The sequence below is a fragment of the Carcharodon carcharias genome, chromosome 6 (genome assembly GCF_017639515.1).
Source record: "Carcharodon carcharias isolate sCarCar2 chromosome 6, sCarCar2.pri, whole genome shotgun sequence".
Lineage (NCBI taxonomy): Eukaryota > Metazoa > Chordata > Chondrichthyes > Lamniformes > Lamnidae > Carcharodon > Carcharodon carcharias.
Window position 1 is genome coordinate 154,606,513 of NC_054472.1, and position 21,696 is coordinate 154,628,208.

Consider the following 21,696-nt stretch of genomic DNA (forward strand, 5'->3'; position numbering starts at 1 on the left):
TAGGTGGCGGTGAACTGTCTTCTTGAACCGCTGCAGTCCATGTGTTGTAGGAATACCCATCAGTGTGCTGTTAGAAAGTGAATTCCAGGATTTTGACCCAGTGACTGAAGGAATGACGATAAAGTTCCAAGTCAGGGTCATGTGTGGCTTGGAGAGGAGCTTGCAGATAGTGGTTATTCTATGTATCTGCTACCCTTGTCTTTCTATGTGGCAAAGGTCGCGGGTTTGGTAGATGCTGTAGAAAGAGTTTTGATGAGTTGCTGCAGTGCATCTTGTAGATGGCACACACTGCTGTCACCGTGTGTTGGTGGTGGAGGGTGTGAATGTTTAAGGTGGTGGATGTTTTGTCAATTTATTCCTGAGGTGCGGAGGGATTTGGGTGTCCTAGTGCATGAATCACAAAAGACTAGTATGCAGTTACAGCAAGTAATTAGGAAAGCTAATAGAATGTTATCATTTATTGTGAGGGGAATTGAATATAAAAGTAAGGAGGTTTTGCTTTAATTGTACAGGGCACTAGAGACCACATTTGGAGTACTCTGTACAGTATAGGTCACTTTATTTATCGAAGGATGTAAATGCATTGGAAGCAGTACAGAGAAGGTTTACCAGTCTAATACCTGGAATGGGTGTGTTGTCTTATGAGGGAAGGCTGGACAGAGTAGGATTGTATCTGCTGGAACAAAAACAGAATTACCTGGAAAAACTCAGCAGGTCTGGCAGCATCGGCGGAGAAGAAAAGAGTTGACGTTTTGAGTCCTCATGACCCTTCAACAGAACCGTTCTGTTGAAGGGTCGAAACGTCAACTCTTTTCTTCTCCGCTGATGCTGCCAGACCTGCTGAGTTTTTCCAGGTAATTCTGTTTTTGTTTTGCATTTCCAGCATCCGCAGTTTTTTGTTTTTATGTTTGTATCTGCTGGAGTTTAGAAGAGTAAGCAGTGACTTGATTGAAACATATAAGATCCTGAGGGATCTCGACAGGGTGGATGTGGAGAGGGTGTTTCCTCTTGTGGGAGAATCTAGAACTAGGGGTCACTGTTTAAAAATAAGGGGTCGCCCATTTAAAACAGAGATGAGGTGAAATTTTTTCACTCAGAGGGTCATGGGTCTTTGGAAATGTCTTCCTGAAAAGGTGGTGGAAGCAGAATCTTTGAATAATTTTAAGGCAGGGGTGATGGATTCTTGGTAAGCCAGGAGGTGATAGATTATTGGAGGTAGGTGGGATTGAGGTTTCAGGTTACTATCAGATCAGCCATGATCTAATTAAATGGCACAGCAGGTTCAAGGGGCTGAGTGACCTACTCCTGCTCCTTGTTTGTATATTCGTATGTAATGCATTTCACCAGTAATAACGTACATTCTACAATCCTCAATCTTGTTTCATTAAAATATAACCTCAACAGACTGTTAAGTGGTTTTAGTTACTTTGAGGGAGGAGAATGCGTTTTTGTAGATGTTTTCTCCCCTCTCCTTTTTCCTTGGCCTCTGCAAAGGCATGACTTCTGTTGTGATCATGTGACCTGCATGTAGCTATGGGCAGCTTCCTCTTACTTGGCCGCTTGGCTAGGATCTGGTTGTTTGTCTGGAGTAGTTGTCAAAAAAGAAAAGTTTCTGCTCTCCATGCATGAGTACTTAGAATAATAAGAAAGGGACAACTTACCCTTGAATCATGGGAAATGCTTCACTGCTTCAACATTACAAAATTAGGAACATTTATATTTTTGATGCTAACTTCAAACAAGCAAACACATTCTTGTCAGGAAACAGAATGGAAGCAATGTCACTGTGGTTATGATGGGAATGTTTATATTAATAACAGAAAAATAGGCATGGATAAAGTGAAATCCAAAATCAACTGAGGTGTCCTTTCTGTAGTCTGGTTATTTTTGGCAGAGGATGCCTTTGCAGCATTTGGCTGCATACTCACAACAATTCTTTTTAAATTGAGATCTACATTAAGCACCAAGGCTCATAGTGCTAGACACCACCCAAGGTGGTGTGTAAGGGAGAACATGAGGTATATCGGTTAATGGCAAATATTTGACAACAAGGTCAATTTTTAACAGCCTGAAGGTAGTTAAAGAAATTCAGGAAGATAAGGAACACCAGTACTAAGATCCTGTCAAAAAATATGAACAATTTGCATTTATATAACATCTTTAATATAGTAAAACATTCCAAAGGATCGTAATCAGGCAAAAATTGACACCAAGCCAAGGTAGGCGATGCTAGGCTGTGTGACAAAACATTTGATCAAGGAATTAAGTTTTCAGGAAGGGAGAGTGGTGGAGAGGTGACCGAGATTCAAGACGAAGTTCCTGAGCTCAGGGATTAGACAGCCGAAGGCAAAACCATCAATGCTGGGGCAAGGAAAGTGAGAAAGCACAAGAGGCCAGCGCTGAGGAAGGCAGGGTTCTCAGAGGGCTGTAGGAAGTGGTGGAGTTTGAACATGAGGAACAGGATTTCAAAATGGAAATAGTGATGGCCTAGAAATAAATGTTGATCAGTGGTGAATGGGACACATGGGTTAAGATAGAATGATTTCAATGCGCTCAGGATAATGGATTGTGGAAGGGCAGTCAGGGTAACATTGGCTTTGATCTTCCCAATGTTTAATTGGAGAAAATTGCAGCTTTTCTTGAGCTATATGTCAGACAAGCAGTTTGACAACATAGAGGTAATGGAGGGCTGAAGAGATGGTGGTGAAATAGGTAAACATAAGATAAAGGAAAACTTAAGAGTTGAAGTTTCTCTGTGTAATACTGTTCGAAGATAAGGTTTGATAATGCCCCAAATCCTGCTACTTATACTGATTGTGACATTCAGCATAGTGCTGAATGGTGTAAGAAGAGTTAAAAAAAGAACATTGAAAAATGGGGCAGCAAGCCAGAGAATGCACCTAACTTTCTCCGGAGCATTGTTTGTGGTCTTGGTGCAGGAGATACAGAGGAGGAGAGAGGTCCCCTCCCTTCAGAGGGTCAGGAAACCTTGCAGGCAGACACTGAGGGGGCAGTGGGAGTACGTAGCCATAGCAGTCAGTGGCAGCAGTCTAGCCCTAAGAACTTGGATGCAGTGCCTCAGAAAGTGTGAGGACACACACACACACACAAGTGATCAAGGTCAGCGAATGCAACTTCACATTTCCTACGAAGCACACACTTAGTTTACACTCTGCACCCCTTCACACGCCTACCAGTAATCGCCTCAAATCAGGCCTCACATACATAGTATTAACTCTGCTGCAAGTTGCAAAATCACATCTCACAGCATGCACACAATCAGCAATTCAACTGTGGCAGGCACACCACTCAAACACATTGCACCAAGCTCACTGACACACTTCCTTCTCTCTCACACAAAAAGGTGGTTGACAATTGGTGGCAACAGCACCTAACCAGTGGGGGCAGGCATGGCTGCACACCCTCCCCCATGAAGCGGATGGTGCTGGAAGTAATTGGTGCAGCAGCAGCTGCAGCCAGTGGCAGGACTGAAACCATAGAAGATGTTCCTATCTAATCAACCTTCTCACATCCCACATCACCTTATCCCACAATCTTATCTTACTTATGAGCTCCAGATAGTGTAACCATGCATCTCTAGCTCTCCACTACTTCTGTTACCCCAGCGCTAACCTTTTACCTTTTTGCATTTGGATACACAAGGACTGCTGCCAGGCCAGATCATGGTGCATGAGGCTTAAGTACTTGAGGAGCAAGAAACTGATGAAGAAGAAACACCATCACTTGATCTTGCACTTACAGCCTCCAGCTCAGATACTGGCACTGTGTGAAATATAGAGCGTAACATAGAGGTGAGGTCTGCACATGGTGAATCACTGGGCATGAGTGAGCTACCGTCAGGACAGGGGGAAAGGTTAACCTGCATGCTAATGTCCAGGAAGACGAGGTTACAGATAATTTCTCCTGCAAAGGATTCAAAGGAAAACTTTATTTTATTCTTTCATAGGATGCAGGTGTTGCTGGCAAGGTGAATGTTTGTTGTCCATCCCTAATTACCCTTGAACTGAGTGGCTTGCTAGGCCATATCAGAGGGCAGTTAAGATTGCTGTGGGTCTGGAGTCACATGTACAAAGAACAAAGAAAAGTACAGCACAGGAACTGGCCCTTCGGCCCTCTAAGCCTGCGCCAATCATATTGCCTGTCAAACTAAAACATTTTGCACTTCCAGGGTCCGTATCCCTCTATTCCCATCCTATTCATGTATTTGTCAAGCTGCTTCTTCAACACTGCTATCGTACTTGCTTCCACCACCTCCTCTGGCAGCCAATTCCAGACACTCACTACCCTCTGCGTAAAAAAAACTTGCCCTGCACATCTCCTCTAAAGTTTTCTCCTCTCACCTTAAATCTATGTCCCCTAGTAATTGACTCTTCCATCCTGGGAAAAAGCTTCTGACAATCTACTCTGTCCATGCCACTCATAATTTTGTAAACTTCTATCAAGTTGCCCCTCAATCTCTGTTGCTGTAGTGAGAACATAGCTAATAACCTCCAGGCCCGGCAGCACACTGGTAAACCTCCTCTGCATCCTTCCCAATGCCTCCATATCCTTCTGGTAATGTGGTGACCAGAATTGCATGCAATTTTCCAAGTGTGGCCTAACCAAGGTTCTATAAAGCTGCAGCATGACTTCCCAGCTTTTATACTCAATACCCCTGCCGATGAAGGTAAGCATGCCATATGCCTTCCTGACTACCTTATCCACCTGTGTTGCCGCTTTCAATGACCTGTGGACCTGTACATCCAGATCCCTCTGCCCATCAATGCACTTAAGGGTTCTGCCGTTTACTATATAATTCCTACCTGTATTAGAACTTCCAAAATGCATTACCTCACATTTGTCCGGATTAAACTCCTTCTGCCATTTCTCCGCCCAAGTCTCCAACCGATCAATATCCCGTTGTATCCTTTGACAATCCTCTTCACTATCTGCAACTCCTCCAACCTTAGTGTCGTCTGCAAACTTACTAATTAGCCCAGTTACATTTTCTTCCAAATCATTTACTTATACTACAAACAGCAAAGGTCCCAACACTGATCTCTGCGGAACACCACCAGTCACAGCTCTCCATTCAGAAAAGCACCCTTCCACTGCTAGCCTCTGTTTTCTATGACAAAGCCAATTCTGTATCCATCTTGCCAGCTCACCTCTGATCCCATGCGAATTTACCTTCTGTACCAGTCTGCCATAAGGGACCTTGTCAAAGGCCTTACTGAAATCCATGTAGATAACATCCACTGCCCTTCCATCGTCGATCATCTTTGTCACTTGCTCGAAAAACTCAACCAAGTTAGTGAGACACGACATCCCCTTCACAAAACCATGCTGCCTCTCACTAATACACCCATTTGCTTCCAAATGGTAGTAAATCCTGTCACAACGAATCTTCTCCAATAATTTACCTACCACTGACGTAAGGCTCACCAGCCTGTAATTTCCTGGATTATCCCTGCTAACCTTCTTAAACAATGGAACAACATTGGCCATTCTTCAGTCCTCTGTGACCTCATCCATAGCCTGTGAGGATACAAAGATTTCTGTCAAGGCCCCAGCAATCTCCTCCCTTGCCTCCCTCAGTACTCTGGAGTAGATCCCATCTGGCCCTGGGGACTTATCCACCTTAATATTCTTCAAGATGCCTAACACCTTTTTTGATCTCAACATGATCCAGGCTATCTACACACTCTTCCCTAGAGAAATCGACCACTAAGTCCTTCTCTTTGGTGAATACTGATGAGAAGTTTTCATTTAGTATCTCTCCCATTTCTTCTGGCTCCACACACAGATTCCCACCTCTGTCCCTGAGTGGGCCTTTCCCTGGCTACCCTCTTGCTTTTTAAATGTGCATAAAAGGCCTTGGGATTTTCTTTAATCCTGGTTGCCAATGACTTTTCATGGCCCCTTTTAGCCCTCCTGACTCCTTGCTTAAGTTTCTTCCTACTTTCTTTATATTCTCCATGGGCTTCATCTGTTCCCAGCCTTCTAGCCCTTACGAATGCTTCCCTTTTCTTTTTGACTAATCTCACAATATCCTTTGTTATCCATGGTTCCTGAAACTTGCCAAACTTATCCTTCATCCTAGCAGGAACATGCCGGTCCTGAATTCTTATCAACTGACGTTTGAAAGCCCCCCACATGTTAGTTGTTGATTTGCCCACAAACATCGCCTCCAGTCTAGATCCCTCACTTCCTGCCTAATATGTAGGCCAGACCAGGTAAGGATGGCAGATTTCCTTCCTGAAAAGACATTAGTAAATCAGATGGGTTTTTGCAACAATCAAAGATATTTCATGGGGCAGAGTTTTTGCGATGAGGAGCGGGGGCGGGGGTGGGGCCCACTCGCTGACACGTAAAATGACACGCGGTGACGTCAGGCAGGAGCATTGAACTGTCAAAGGCCTGTCAAAAACTAATTAACATAGTTAAATAAGCTGCCCGTCCAACCTTAAGGTTGGTGGGCAGGTGAAGAGCCCAGGTGGCCTTCGCATTTTTCATGGAACCTCATCCACATGTGGGATGAGGTTTCATGAAGTTTTTATAAATTAAATTAAGTTTTTCATTAATGTTCCTTGACATGTCCCAGCTCATGTGACACTGTTTCATGAGGGGACATGTCTTAAAATATTTTCTTTCCTTTATTTAACTTTTAAAAACTTTAACTGCCTCAGGGAGATTTCTGCACTCTTTCATGCCCATGCCTTAATTGGCCCACCCACCTAAAATGGCGGCACGGACCTGATTGGGGGCGCCAATCAGGTTCACGCCTGTTCCTGCACAACCCCCAACGAGGGGAAGATTCAGCCCATGGTGATCATTACTGAAACTAGTTTTTGTTTTTTATTAATTGAATTTACATTCCACTGACTGCCATTGTGGCATTCGAGCCCATGTCTCCTGAGCATTAGCCTGGATCTATGCATTATTAGTCCAGTGACATTACCATTACACCACCATCTCCCCTGAAGTAGATTTTGATGGACTTCAAGGACTTCTATGGCATATAGAAAAAGGCTGATGGCCATGCACACAAAAACACTTGGTGCCTTGACAGGCCTGTTAGAAATTATGCTGTCAATGTCAAGGAGCTTGGAAGAGTCCAGCTCAAACTTGCCTCAGGGCTTTGTGCAGAGCTTGGGGCCCCTCCTTTCCAGCGTGGAAGAAGCAATGACCTCAGGTCTGTGACCTATGCAGAACCAGGCTAACACAGTCACCAAGATGGCATTCGGCATGGGCCACACCGGAAGTGAGCTGGAGCATGTAACATCTGAGAGATTGAAAATCACAACTGACACAATTTCACCACAAATCCAACAGCTTTATTACCAAAAGCTTAAACTTGTAAACAATACAGAATGATTTAAAACATACTGTTTCTCCGTTAGTTAGTCAGGCTAGGTTGACTGCAGGCCAATTTGATCTGATCTGACTAGGACCAATGTGCTTCCAGTGGGACCTCTCCTGTTGATGGTCTCACTCCTGACAGTGCCACCTTGATTAGTGGTTCTGGGTAACAGTCTTGTACTCAACCCCTCTAAGCCACTCGATTGTCAGCCTTTGATTGGTTTAGCTGCATGGCAATTGCTCTCATGACCAATCCCCCTGAGAATGGCAGTCTGATTGATTTCTGAAGTGCGTGGTAATATGTTCCAAGAATTGTCAGTTCATTTTGTACTGAAATAGCTACCAAAGGTCCAAAACTACCAGTGCTACTGAGACCAATTTTGCAGCCTTCGTGTGCTACTTAATTTGTTGTCCACCTCTAATTGCCCTCGAACAGAGAAATTTCCATTGATGGTATTTTAGCAAATCTAATAAAAATGAGCTAAAGCTGGTATTTGGAAGAATTTTGGCAACATGTCATTTTATACCTGAACTGCAGTAAGGCTTTTAGAAATGAACACTCGAGGATGTGGTCAAACACTATATCAACCACTGTTACACCCATTATAGAAATATAGCATGTCGAATATGACAGCTTGCTAACTGGGGATTTTGCAGAACCCTTCAAGAATTCTGCAGTTTTCTTTTAGAAATGTTACCACTGATTTTTCACATTATCTCGGAAAGAAAATATATGGAGAGCACAAGCAGAGCTCCAGTTTGTATGTTTAATATAAGAACATTAAATGAGAAATTATTGAAATAAAAATGTCTGATTTTGGCTGCTTAGCCTTTTTATCCTTCCTCCCTTTCACACCTGCTGAGGTGACACTGCTGGTGAGGCAAAGCTTATGTGTGGGAGCACCTCCCAACATTTCAAGAGGGAGCTGTAACATCAAACCTATCTGGGAGAATGTACACACATTGTTGCATGGTCACTGTCATATAAGGTTTCATGGCATGAAATTTGTTCTCAGTTTGGTCTGAGGTTGCAGACCCAAGATGCAAGCCATTCTTCAACACCATTAGCCTCCTAAGAGAAAATGATGGGTCTCTATTAGACCGCGAGAAACTTCATTTGAAGAATTCAGTCATATTCCTGACTATAATTTCTCCTCATAACAACCTGAACAAGAATTATCTTCCTCCAGTGTTTACTTCTCCTGTGTTAGATTATGGGCATACACAGGTATAATGGGTCAAATGATCTTGCCTTAAACTGTACATGTTATGTTATGATCTGCAAAGTACTGCCTGAAAGGCTGGTGAAAGCAGATTCACTATAGTAGCTTTCAAAAGGGAATTGGATAAATACTAGAAAAGGAAATTTTTCAGGGCTGAGTGGAAAGAGCAGGGGAGTGGGACTAATTGGATATTTCTTTCAATGTGTTGGAATAAGCACCATCAGCCAAATGCACTCTTTCCGTACTATTAGATCTTATGACTCTACGTATCTTAATTTTCTCCAGGTCATGAATTCACCACATCATTTCGCAAGACCTTCATGCGGACAGATTTTCGCAATGTGATTACAGGCGTGTACCAGGCAATGGCTTTTTCTGCAGGTGGTTCAAGCTTAACAGATGTACATCATTTCTGCAGACAGACCTGTGGCAAGGAGCATTGCTGTGATGGCTTCATGTTGAGCCAGATAACAATTGACGGAGGTACAACAAATCTTGAATAAGAAAGAGTTGCCTATGTATGGGACTTCATCACATGCCTCAGAAAGCACTTTTCATGTAATTTCATTTTGCAGCAGTCACCAGTGTGATGTGTTACAATGTGTAGGAGAGCCTCTGAATGGAATAATACATTATATAAGAAAGAGCTTCTGTATCAAGTACTGCATTACACAAGGGAGATATGCTGGACTGGGTATTACATTACATAGGGGAGATCCCTTGAACTGAGTAATTCATTATATGAAGACAGCTTAAATAGTGAGCACTACATTACATAGGGGAGATCCCCTGGACTGGGTACTACATTAGGGAAGAACTTCTGGGCTGGGTGGGCTCATTGTAGAATGATAGTACATTTGAAACAGAGAGGTATATGCCAGATAGTATACTGTTACAGGGAATTCCATATCAGTTCAAGAGGTAGCCTAGTTTTTTTACTTACTGCAATACTTTTGGGAGCTTTGCACTGCATGTAGAGCTGTAAATCACTAGGTTATAGGAATAAGTTACAGTCTGTTCCTGGCAGGAAAATTCAGCCATGTTAATAAAATGCATCATCATGCTTAAGAACTATGCATATTATGCTGGGCCCCAGGTCATGGAAGCAATTTGTCATGGTCTAAATGAGTGTGATTCAGCCACAAGAAATTGTGAGAAAAATTCTTGAAACAGCAACTGATTTCTGTTATGTTCTTTAAAAAAATGTATCAAAGAAGGAAATGTTTTTGGTAGTTTAGTTTTGTTTAGAGATTAACTGAAGAAAGGGTATGTATAATATATACAGTATGTGTTAATAAAGCAGCAGATGATGTGTGCCAGGTGGATCAAATCCACAAGGGAAACTTAATCACAATGTTTTTGCAATTTGTATTTATTTCGAGATGAATGCCCTGAATTCAGAAGTAATAAGCGTACCATGACTTCAGAGATTTTTTAGAGACTAAATTAAACATTTATTAAGAAAAGAAAAGATTTCAAGTGCATATATAGATCTACAAATTACCACTATAATAACTCCTAATACCCCCATTTAATCTGGCTTCCAGTTACACCCCTGTTAAGGCAGCAAGCCAACACAATACCCTGGACAGTAGAATTCAAAGTAGCTTTTCCCAGCTTCGGTTTCTGTAGACAGCAGTTTAATGCACAAACCTCTGGTAGATCTTACAATGCCTTCCCTGACACATAGCCTCATTTCCCTTTATACATTTTTCTCCCTTTTAACGCAAATTCCATTGTTCCCACGAATCTTTGGAACTTTACTTTTCTCATAATATAAATCTATTCATCGTGCTAATAGTGTCAGTGACCTTTGAGAAAAATAACCACACTGCTTGGCCTAGTTTCTCTGGCTAGGTGTAACATCCTGCCATCTCTTTGAAATTCAAATGACCCTGATTTATCTAAAAATGCAAATTCTCCTCACCTCACATTCTAATACTTTAGCTATGTTTACGTATATAGCATTTCATACCTAGCTTATTTTGACGATTCAAAGCTTCCAGACCAGCTGCCTCCAGTTCAATTAAAACACACACACACACACACACACACACACAATCCAAACCCCACTATTAATCTACTTTTACAATAAAGCACAATAATATTGTGAGAATTATTGTACTTTCATGACAATATGCAACACATATATAACACCTTACCATGTTGCCTGAACATCTCCATATGCTTCATACATTGCTCTATCCTATTCTATTGGCACTTCATATGGTAACCAGCTGTGCATAGCAACAGCCCTCATAAAACAATGATATGGATGGCTTGTCAGTCTATTTCTAGGTGAAATACAACTAACAGATGTTTGAAGTGCTCAACAGGTCTAGCAGCATCTGTGCGGAGAGGAACACAGTTAACATTTCAGGATGATGACACTTCATTTCTAGGTGATGTCAGTTGAAACCACAGATTTGTGCCCATTGCCACAACATTATGCACTTTGATTTGGTCTGAGGGTTGCATTTTTGAAAATACCTGAAGGTTTTGAAATAGTTTTCTTTTTCCCAATTTTCTCCTCTCATCTGCCAATGACACTGGATATATTGTCCCACAGTTGGGAAAAGAACCAGATGGAATATGAGGCTTTTTAATGTTTTTTGTGTTCCCATTGGTGGAAGGATTGTGAACAAGAGGCTACAGATTTAAGGTAATTGGCAAAAGGAGCAATGGCGACATAAGGAAAAACTTACAAGTGGCTAGGATCTGGAATGCACTGCCTGTGCTGGAGGCAGGATCAATTGAGGCATCCGAGAGGGAATTGGATTGTTATCTGTTAAGGAAGAATGTGCAGGGCTACAGCTGGGAGAAGGACAGGCAATGATGGAGAGGTACTGGAGACATGACCGAGCCAAATGGCCTCCTTCTGTGCTACAACCATTCTGTGACTCTGATTCTGAGTTGCTGTGCTCTGGAATGCACTGTATGAAAGGGCGATGGAAGTAGATTCAATTATAACTTTCAAAAGGAAATTAGACAAATACTTGAATAGGAAAAAATTGCCAGGCTATGGGGAAAGGAGTGGGGGAAAGTGAGATTATAATTGGATTGCTTACAAAAACACAGCAAGGTAATTATGAGCTTATTGGCCTCCTCTGGTTAAAGGTTCTATAAATTCATGGAATAATCTTTATCCTGAAAATTTGAAGTAAGTTTTTGAATGGAAAAACAGCTCAATTAAATACAGTACTTTAATTTATAACATTACATGCGGTAATTTCTCACCAAAAATACAATTTGTAATAATTCAATTAATATAGTGATCCACACCTTTTTGTTAAATTGTATTTGAAGCATAAAATTTAATTTTCTGTCATTATAGTCTTTGAACTTCAAAGATGCTTCTCCCAAAGGAATATAGGACTAGTTTAGCCTGAATGGCCTGTTTCCATGTCTTAGCTTCAATATATTTTTATTTCTGTGTCGAAATTAACACACCTAATGGTAGGAATTGAGACTACAATGTCACAGAAGAGCTCCCTGAAGGTAGTGCTCCTCTACACACACTTCATGTATGCCTTTCTCTAATCTTATCTTTCACCCATCAATTGATACCTATTTTGCCAATACATTGCAAGGAATTGACTGGGACAGTAAGGGCACCAATGACACTTACTTGTGCACCTGTGTTTGTTTTCAGGTACTCTCCTCTGTGGTCTGATCGGTTATCCAGATGTTCTGCTTTGCAACGATAATGACTGGCAGGCAATATCACTGCTTGGTGGAGAGGGTGTTTGCAGAGGTGTGAAGTCCAACACAGAGAAGAAAACATTCACGTTCAGCTTTGGAGGACTGGACTTCATTGGCTGTAAGCAAACAGTTTTTGGGCATGGATAGTTCCTGATCCAGCAATAATACAACAGTGGTCAGTCTTAAAGGAAGTAGGTCAGAAAATTGCAGATGGCATAACTATAACTTCCCAAAATTGACTTGATTTGGGAACTTTTCCTTTAGATTGGAAAATTGTAAATGTCACTGGGCTATTTAAGAACAGTGGGAGAGGGAAACCAGGGAACTATGGACCAGTCAGCCTAAAATCTATTGTTAGAAAATTACTGGTCTGTAATTATGGACAGAGTGACTTAAGCACCTTGAAAATTTTCTGCTCATCAAAGAGAGCAAGTGTGGATTTGTAAAATGTAGATCATGGCTGAAAAATCTGATTGAAGTGGTTGCAAAATTACTGGAGAGGGGAAGGACAGATAGTGTTTCGCTATCTATCCTATTTCCTCTGGTTGGGTAGTCTAAGACTAGGGGGCATAGTCTAACCTGAGAGCCAGACCTTTGAGGAGTGAACACTAATGCAAAAGCAAAATACTGCAGATGTTGGAAGTCTGAAAGAAATACAGAAAATGCTGGAAATACTTGGACTGGTCAGGCAATATCTGTGCAGAGAGAAACAGAGTTAATGTGTCAGGCCAATAACCTTTCCTCAGAATGGAGCCCGATTTTGTGGCAGTTTTCTTTTCATCAATATTTTGGAAACCGTAGGCTAATGTTATGCCATTGGGCGTAAGGACGTGGACAAGTAGGACCTAGTGTGGGACAGAATGTAAACAAATGAGTTGTGAATAAGTTAGGGTTTATACAGGGCGGAGAATAGGAGGATAACAAGGAAGGACTTTGGGGAAATTGAGTCCAGAGATGATGAAAGTGTGGATGAGATTTTCAGCAATAATGGGGTTGCAATTGTGGTGGAAGCATCCAAAGCTACAGAGATGGAAATTAGAAGTCCCGGTGATGGAGAAAGGCCTGAATTTTTCAGGGATAGAAATGATCTCTGGCTTAGCTAAAATGGTGCCAGTGCCCAATTTCAAGATACCCCAGCCGCGAATCCCACATCCACCATTTTCACCAGGGGGTGATTGAGGGCGGGTTCTAGTTTGTACATCCATGGTTCACAGACGCAGTTACTCATTGAAAAGTGCAACTTCCTTAAGCCCATTTTCATTAGTGGGATGTCCAAAACACAATTCGTGGGCTTTAAACCTTTGAGGAAGATGCCTAAAGCTGCCAAAGTTATTTGGAGAATAGGTACCCCTTTGGGAGATGTAATGTGCAGTTTGGGAGAGTTAAGGTGCTCTTTGGAATTGGTAGGTGTGAATGTGCATAAAAAGTGGATAAGCTTTATGGAACTGTCAAGCTTTTGAAGCATTTAAATCTCTTGCACTTTAAATTAAAACAAACCGGTCTTCAGTTTTAAAAAAAAGCCCTTGTAATTTCACTCCTTCTGATGAAATACGCCTGAAGGTTATCATTACAGGATTTGTGCTGCATTACTGATTCCACAACCTATTGTTATCACTGTGGGGCATCTGTCAGTTCACCATTTGATTGATAGCTCCAAGTGGTAATAAAGTCTTTGATGTGGGGCTATGAATACAAATGCATATTTTTGAAATGGATTAATTACTTGAATGAAACATTTTCTTTTATAAGGGATTAAGTAGTCGAAGGAATTTTAATGTATTGAATGGGTTTTTATGAACGAAAATGTTTTTTTAAAAAATTAAATCTGTAATAGATAATTAGGCCTGGAACTATGCAACAACAATGGGCCCCTCCTTCATTGTGAAAATGGCAGACGAGCCCAAAAATTGGAAGTCCCACCCTGAACATGTCTCCTACAATTTTTCCAGGGGCAGGAATGGGGTTGAGTCACATTTCATGCTTGCACATTTTACAAGAGCAGCTGCCCATAGAAATCAGCATCTGACTCCACTCGTGTGATTTGCTGTGAGAGATGTCTGAAACCCAACATGTGGAGATTGCATCTGATAAGAGCAGGTCTGAAATTTGTGGAGTTGTTTGGATAAACTGGGTACCTTTCAGAAAGGGAAGGTACCCCTTTGGATATGGCCCTAGAACACCTTTGGGGAAGGTCAGGAGCCCTTTGGGGAAGGTCAGGTACCCTTTGGTATTGTGAAAAGTCGACATGAATTTATGTAAAATGTAGATAAGCTCATTGGAACTGTCAAAAACAATTATCAAAAATGTCAAGATGAACTGTCAAGAGACTGTCAGAAACAACTGCCAAAGCAAGCTGCCAAGGCATTTAAAATTTCTGCCCTTTAATTCTTTGAAAGAAAAACTGTCTGGAGTGTTAAAAAGACGATGCTTACTATTTCAGTCTGTCTGTTGACATGAACCTGGGCTACCATTACTGGATTAGTGCTGCATGACTGATTTCACATCACAATAGCGTGCCTGCCATTTCACAGTTTGATTGACAGCACCAAGTGGTTATGGACTGTTTGATGTGGGACTTTGAATTCTGGTGCTTGCTTTCATATGGGATTACAAATGAAATGTTTGTTGTTGTACGGGATAATGTAGTTGAAGGAATGTAAATATAGCAAATGGGTTTTTATGAATGAAAGTGTTTTTTTAAAGAAAGTCTGCGATAGACATTTGGAACTTTATTTTATTTAATCTTCGCATGGGTCTTGAGATCTGCCTATAGTGGATACTGGGTGAATTGGCATGGTAGGTATAAGAGCAAAGGATGGTGGGTGGGGGGGGCATGGCTTTGCATGACATGGCACTAAGTTGGAATAGTGGATATAAAGGACTATGGGGAGCGGGTGGAGGCATGAGTTGGCATGGGGATATGTGGGCCCATGGTGGGGGGCAGTGGGTAGGGGGTATGAGGCAGCATGGGTTGGCATGGATGGAGCATGGGGAGCATGTGGGAGGGTGAGGGTGTGTGAAAGCTGAGGGCTAGAGGGATTTTTTTTTATTATTCTTTTCCTGACAAGCCCCGGAGCACTGAGGTGGGCCTTTCACACAGCCTGCTTCCCCAACCGCTAGTCCCTTTGGCTGTCTCCAAATTCTTTTCGGGACACCAGGCCTGAATCCAGTCAGCACCTATTCCCCAAACCACAACCCCCCCCACCCCCCGCCCACTCACTCCTCCCCAGAATAAAAATTAGAATGTCCAGGGTGCTTTCTCCTGAGTGGGGTTTGTGGAGTCAGGAATTTTACTGTCTCTGTGCTTCTGACTCGAGAGCAGAAGTTTAGCCCAAAATGTAAGGTAAGGATGTAAAGTTCTTAACATTGACTGGATCATCCTGAGTCAATTGTTGGAAGGGGAATAGAATCAATGGTAAGGATTTGTAATTTGAAGTTCAAAGTTCTCTTCACAACATTGTAGTTAAATTGTAGTATAAGCATGAAAAGATATGAGGCTCTCAAACATGTTCTCACACTATTGGACTATAAGTGACCTGGCCCCTCTTCAGGCCCCAGTTATGCTGAACAGCTTGTTTCGATACAGGGCCAGAATCATTCTGCATTAACTCAAACTGTTCAGTAAAACAAATCTACACTGGTGAACGGCTCTCAAAGAATTTAAACAATCTGTGAATTTATATTAATAACAAGTCCTGCTTAACGTCTAATAACTGAATGACATTCAATTAAACGGATACAATAAACATCCTCAAATAGAATAACATGTAGACCTAATTCATTATTTTTGCATTGAAGAGACTGCACAGTTTGATAAACTCGTGTGGCACAATTTCATTTTTAAAGCTGGATCCTTGCCATTCATTGCAACAGCGAGGCCCAAATCTTTTGTATGTTTCTCTTTGACCGGGCATCAACCTTTAAGATCTATAGGCTTTGGGCCAGCAGCTCCAATAGGATTTTCCAACATCAACTATAGCTTCTACCACCAATGCTGCTACAGATTTGCTTATGTAAGATGGTAAAGCTTCATTCTCTTTTGGACAGACTGGGTGATACAAGGGGTCAGCAGCTTTGGAACCTGTGTCCCAATCCAATCCAGCATAATGGCATTTTTGAGAAATATAGTTGAACATAGGAACAGGAGCAGGCTGTACACACTTCAAGCTTCTCCACCATTCAGTTAGACCATGGCTGATTTGTACTTCAATTCCATTTTGCAACAAAGGACCAAAGACATATTACACTTCAACAGATGGGGCGAATCAATGCGTATAGTTGAATACAGCATGTGTTTTAAAAGGGTATATGTGGACTGTAGGAGGAATGGAAGCCTGAGGCAGATAGCAGCAAGAAAATTGTTTACTGCCCAAAACAGGACCACTGCGTGCTGGTTCGTGCTAGACTGAGGCAGAAGCCAATTCCTGGATCCTGAAAGGTCCCAGTAGATTGGAAAACTGCAGATGTAACACCTCTATTCAGAAAAGGATGGAGACAGAAAGTGGGAAACAATAAGTTAGCCTAATATGTATCATTGGGAAAATGCTAGAATCTATTATTAAGCAGGTAATAGCAGGGCACTCAGAAAATCATAATAAGATCAAGCAGAGTCAACATGGTTTGTGAAAGGGAAATTGTGTTTGACAAATTTATTATTAAGGATGTAGCAAGCATGCTGGATAAAAAGGTACCAGTAGGTGTAGTATATTTGGATTTACAAAAGGCATTCAGTAAGGTGAAGCTTAAAAGGTTACTGCACTAGATAAGAGCTCATGAAGAGCGAAGAGCAGTGGGAAACCAGGGGATTGGGAAGCCTACAAAGACCAACAGAGGACAACTAAAAAAGAAATAAGGAGGGAGAATATTAAATATGAGGGTAAACTAGCCAGTAATATAAAAGAAGATTACAAGAAGATTTTTTTTTAGATATATAAAGGGTAAGAGAGAGGCAAAAGTAGACATTGGGCCACTGGAAAATGATGCTGGAGAAGTAGTAGTGGGGAACAAAGAAATGGCGGAGGTACTTTGCGTCAGTCTTCACGGTGGAAGACATGAATAACATCCCCAAAGTTCAAGAGAGTTGGGGAGGCAGAGGTGAGTATGGTGGCCATAACCAAGAAGAAGGTGCTAGGAAAACTGAAAGGTCTGAAGGTGGATAAATCACCTGGACCAGATGGATTACATGCCAGAGTTCTGAAGGAGATAGCTGAAGAGATAGTGGAGGCGTTAGTGATGATCTTTCAGGAATCACGGGAGTCAGGGAGGGTCCCAGAGGACTGAAAATTTGCTATTGTAACCCCTCAGTTTAAGAAGGGAGTGAGGCAAAAGACGGGAAATTACAGGCCGATTAGCCTGACCTCAGTCATTGGTAAGATTTTAGAGTTCATTATTAAGGATGAGATTTCAGAATACTTGGAAGTGCATGGTAAAATAGGGCAAAGTCAGCATGGTTTCATCAGGGGGAGGTCATGCCTGACAAATCTGTTAGAATTCTTTGAGGAGGTAATGAGTAGGTTAGACAAAGGAGAGCCAATGGATGTTATCTACTTGGACTTCCAGAAGGCCTTTGACAAGGTGCCGCACAGGAGGCTGCTCAGTAAGGTAAGAGCCCATGGTGTTAGAGGCAAGGTACTAGCATGGATAGAAGATTGGCTGTCTGGCAGGAGGCAAATAGTGGGGATAAGGGGGTCCTTCTCAGGATGGCGGCTGGTGACTAGTGGAGTTCTGCAGTGTTGGGACCACAACTTTCACTTTATATATTAATGATCTAGATGAAGGAACTGAGGGCATTCTGGCTAAATTTGCATATGATACAAAGATAGGTGGAGGGACAGGTAGTATTGAGGAGGCGGGAGGCTGCAGAAGGATTTGGACAGGTTAGGAGAATGGGCAAAGAAGTGGCAGATGGAATACAACGTGGGGAAGTGTGAGGTCATGCACTTTGGTATGAAGAATAGAGACATAGACTATTTTCTATGTGGGGAGAGAATTCAGAAATCTGGAGTGCAAAGGGACTTGGGAGTCCTAGTCCAGGATTCCTTTAAAGTTAGCCTGCGGTTGAGTCAGTAGTTAGGAAGGCAAGTGCAATGTTGGCATTTATTTTGAGAGGACTAGAATATAAAAGCAGGGATGTGCTGCTGAGGCTTTATAAGGCTCTGGTCAGACCACAGTTAGAATATTGTGAGCAATTTTGGGCCCCGTATCTCAGGAAGGATGTGCTGGCCCTGGAGTGGGTCCAGAGGAGGTTCACGAGAACGATCCCAGGAATGAAAGGCTTAACATATGAGGAACGTTTGAGGACTCTGGGTCTGGAGTTTAGAAGGATGAGGGGGGATCTGATTGAAACATACAGAATACTGAAATGCCTGGATAGAGTGGACGTGGGGAAGATGTTTCCATTAGTAGGAGAGACTTGGACCTGAGGGCACAGCCTCAGAGTAAAGGGAAACCTTTTAGAACAGAGATGAGGAGAAACTTCTTTAGCCAGAGAGTGGTGAATCTATGGAATTCATTGCCACAGAAGGCTGTGGAGGCCAGGTCATTGAATGTATCTAAGACTGAGATAGATAGGTTCTTGATTGGTAAGGGGATCAAAGGTTACAGGGAGAAGGCGGGAGAATGGGGTTGAGAAACTTATCAGCCATGATTGAATGGTGGAGCAGACTCGATGAGCCAAATGGCCTAATTTCTGCTCCTATGTTTCATGATCTTGTGATGTTGGGAATGTTATAATAGCATGGATAGAGGATTGGCTAACTAAAAGGAAACAGGCAGCCAGGATAAATACAAAAAACTGCGGATGCTGGAAATCCAAAACAAAAACAGAATTACCTGGAAAAACTCAGCAGGTCTGGCAGCATCGGTGGAGAAGAAAAGAGTTGACGTTTCGAGTCCTCATGACTGTTGAAGGGTCATGCGGACTCGAATTGTCAACTCTTTTCTTCTCCGCCGATGCTGTAAGCCAGGTTAAATGATAATTTTCAAGTTCTAAAACTATAATGAGTGAGGTGCTGCAGGGATCAGTGCTGGGGCCTCAATTATTTATGATCCATATTAATGAGTTGAATGAAGGGATTGACGGTATTATAGCCACACTTGCTGATGATACAAAGATAGGTAGGAAAGCAAGTTGTGAGGAGAGTAGAAAGAGTCTGCAAAGTGACATGGATAGGTTAAGTGAGTGGGAAAAGCATTGGTAGCTGGATTGTTATTTGGGAAAATTGAGGTTGTCCATTTTGGCAGAAAAAATAGAAAAGCAGAATATTACTTAAATGGAGAGAGATTGCAGAATGTTGTGATACAGAGTGATCTGGATGTCCTAGTACATGAATTCCAAATGGTTGGCATGCAGGCACAGCAAATAATTAGGAAGGCAAATGGAATGTTGGCCTTTAATGCAAGCGGGATGGACACATGAAAGAACACTTAACTGCCAAATGAAAGATTAGCTGAAATAAACAAAGATATTTGACTTCTATGCAGCTTATGCACTCTTATCAAAGAGTTTCGTGGATGCGGAGTACTCAACTGAACTGACTGCAGATGTGAAGGAAGAAATTCAGAGATCTTTTAATCGTTTCCAGCGGATCTATCTATGGCAGGGTAAGCTTTGTATTCTGTTGTACTGTACATAAGTATTCTTTAAATTTATTGTTGCTGCACCCATCCTGATTGATCTTTTTTCACCACCCAGTTCTATCCCAGACCACTAACCCCTTCGATCACATATTGGATGCAATTCCAGGATAAAAGCAGTTCTTTAGTGCCTTCCTCAAGTGACTATTCCTGGGCAATTATGTGCTGGACAGCTATTCCACTGTGGAAGTCATCATAATCAAGTCTATTTGTGTGCTTACCCACCCTCAGTGACAATAAAAAATATAGCTTCCTCAGCACCATGCTGCCAGAGGTGTGTTGAGTTATTACAGGCCAGGGATAGAACTTTTAGCCTCTTTGGTCTATATGCCATGACACCACACATACACTAAATCATGCAGGAATTTCAAGCAATTTCTATTTATTTAGTTTCAATATCTTAGTGAGCTTAAAAGGAATGGCTACTAAACTTTGTTTTATTCTCACTAAGAGGTAAATTTGCATGAATCAGCATTCCTGGTGCAGAGCACCACAACACACGAATACATGTCAGGAATTTATATGTGGAGGTTAGTTCCCTCCTGTGCTATACCTGATTGTCCATCTATTAAAATGTCAGTTTGACTGCCATGATTTAGAATTGACACATAGCTTTTTTTCCAAATGCAGGGCATGCAGGAGTATCCTGAAGGCCTTTTACTTATGAATTACCAGATTGTAAATGGTTGTTATAGAAAGAATGAGAGATGGTTATCTCAGAAAAAACCTGGTTTTCTCTGAAGTCCCGTCCTTATTTCAATAGTTTTCTGAGTTTTCAGAATCATGGCTACCCATTGGCCTGAACTCCAGGCCATATATTGCAAATGGATGGTTTCTCAGCAAAGCCAGCCATAGTGATTTGACTTTTCCAAGAATAAGATGCATGTGGAGCATCAGTGTTGGCTATAATGGCACAGGAGTGATAAGACACACTGGCACCCAGAGACACAAGCTGCTTTGTATAATATCACTTGGCTTTTTGGTTCATGAGATTTTCTTACAAGCAAGTTTATCCCAAAAATCTAACGTTATTTGAACTAAAGTGATTCTTCTAAATGATTTTCAGATTCCAACATGAACACACGGCTGAAGTCAGCCCCTGATTGTACTGGAGAAGATCCCCAGGATCAACAGACACTACCTGTACCAGGTATTTGTAATGCTGAGGCACACAATGGCATATTCTCTGACAAATTTCAGATGATAGCTGAGACAACTGGAGCTTTTAAAACTGAGATAAACAGATGTTTGCTAGGTATAGGTTGCAAGAGATATGAAGCTAAGGTGAGTAAATGGAGTTGAGGTACAGCTCAACCATGTTCTAATTGGATGACAGCGCAAGCTCGAGGAGCTAAATAACCTACTCATTTTTCTTATGTTCCTATTCATTCCCAGGATTTGTTCATTGCTAGAAAGGTCAGCATTTATTCTCCACCCTTGTTGTTGTGAGGGGTTTGATACAACTGAATGCTTGCCAGTCACTTCAGAGGACAGTTAAAAGTCACTCATGTTCTTGTGTCTCCAACACAAAATGTTGATGGACTTCGAACAGATCCATATAGAAAGCCGTATTTAAATTGCACATTAATGATGGAAATATTTCTTATACCCTACTTATTGTCAATACGATAACAATAAGTGTTGTGTGGCACTACTGCTGTGTTAAATGGGATAGATTTCGAGCAGATCTAGCAACTCAACACTTGCATCCATGAGGTGCTGTGGGACGTCATCTGCAGCAGAATTGTACTCAATCATAATCTGTAACCTCATG

General features: G+C 41.8%; 1 protein-coding gene across 1 annotated transcript in view; it reads left to right on the forward strand.

The window, feature by feature from the left end:
- tg (thyroglobulin) overlaps window positions 1-21,696 on the forward strand; it is a 463,025-nt gene that overhangs the window by 140,047 nt on the left and 301,282 nt on the right. The window contains exons 26-29 of the mRNA XM_041189302.1: window positions 8,871-9,068; window positions 12,238-12,405; window positions 19,770-19,889; window positions 20,989-21,072. Of these exons, the coding sequence (XP_041045236.1) occupies window positions 8,871-9,068; window positions 12,238-12,405; window positions 19,770-19,889; window positions 20,989-21,072 (570 nt within the window). The remainder of the gene's footprint in view (window positions 1-8,870; window positions 9,069-12,237; window positions 12,406-19,769; window positions 19,890-20,988; window positions 21,073-21,696) is intronic.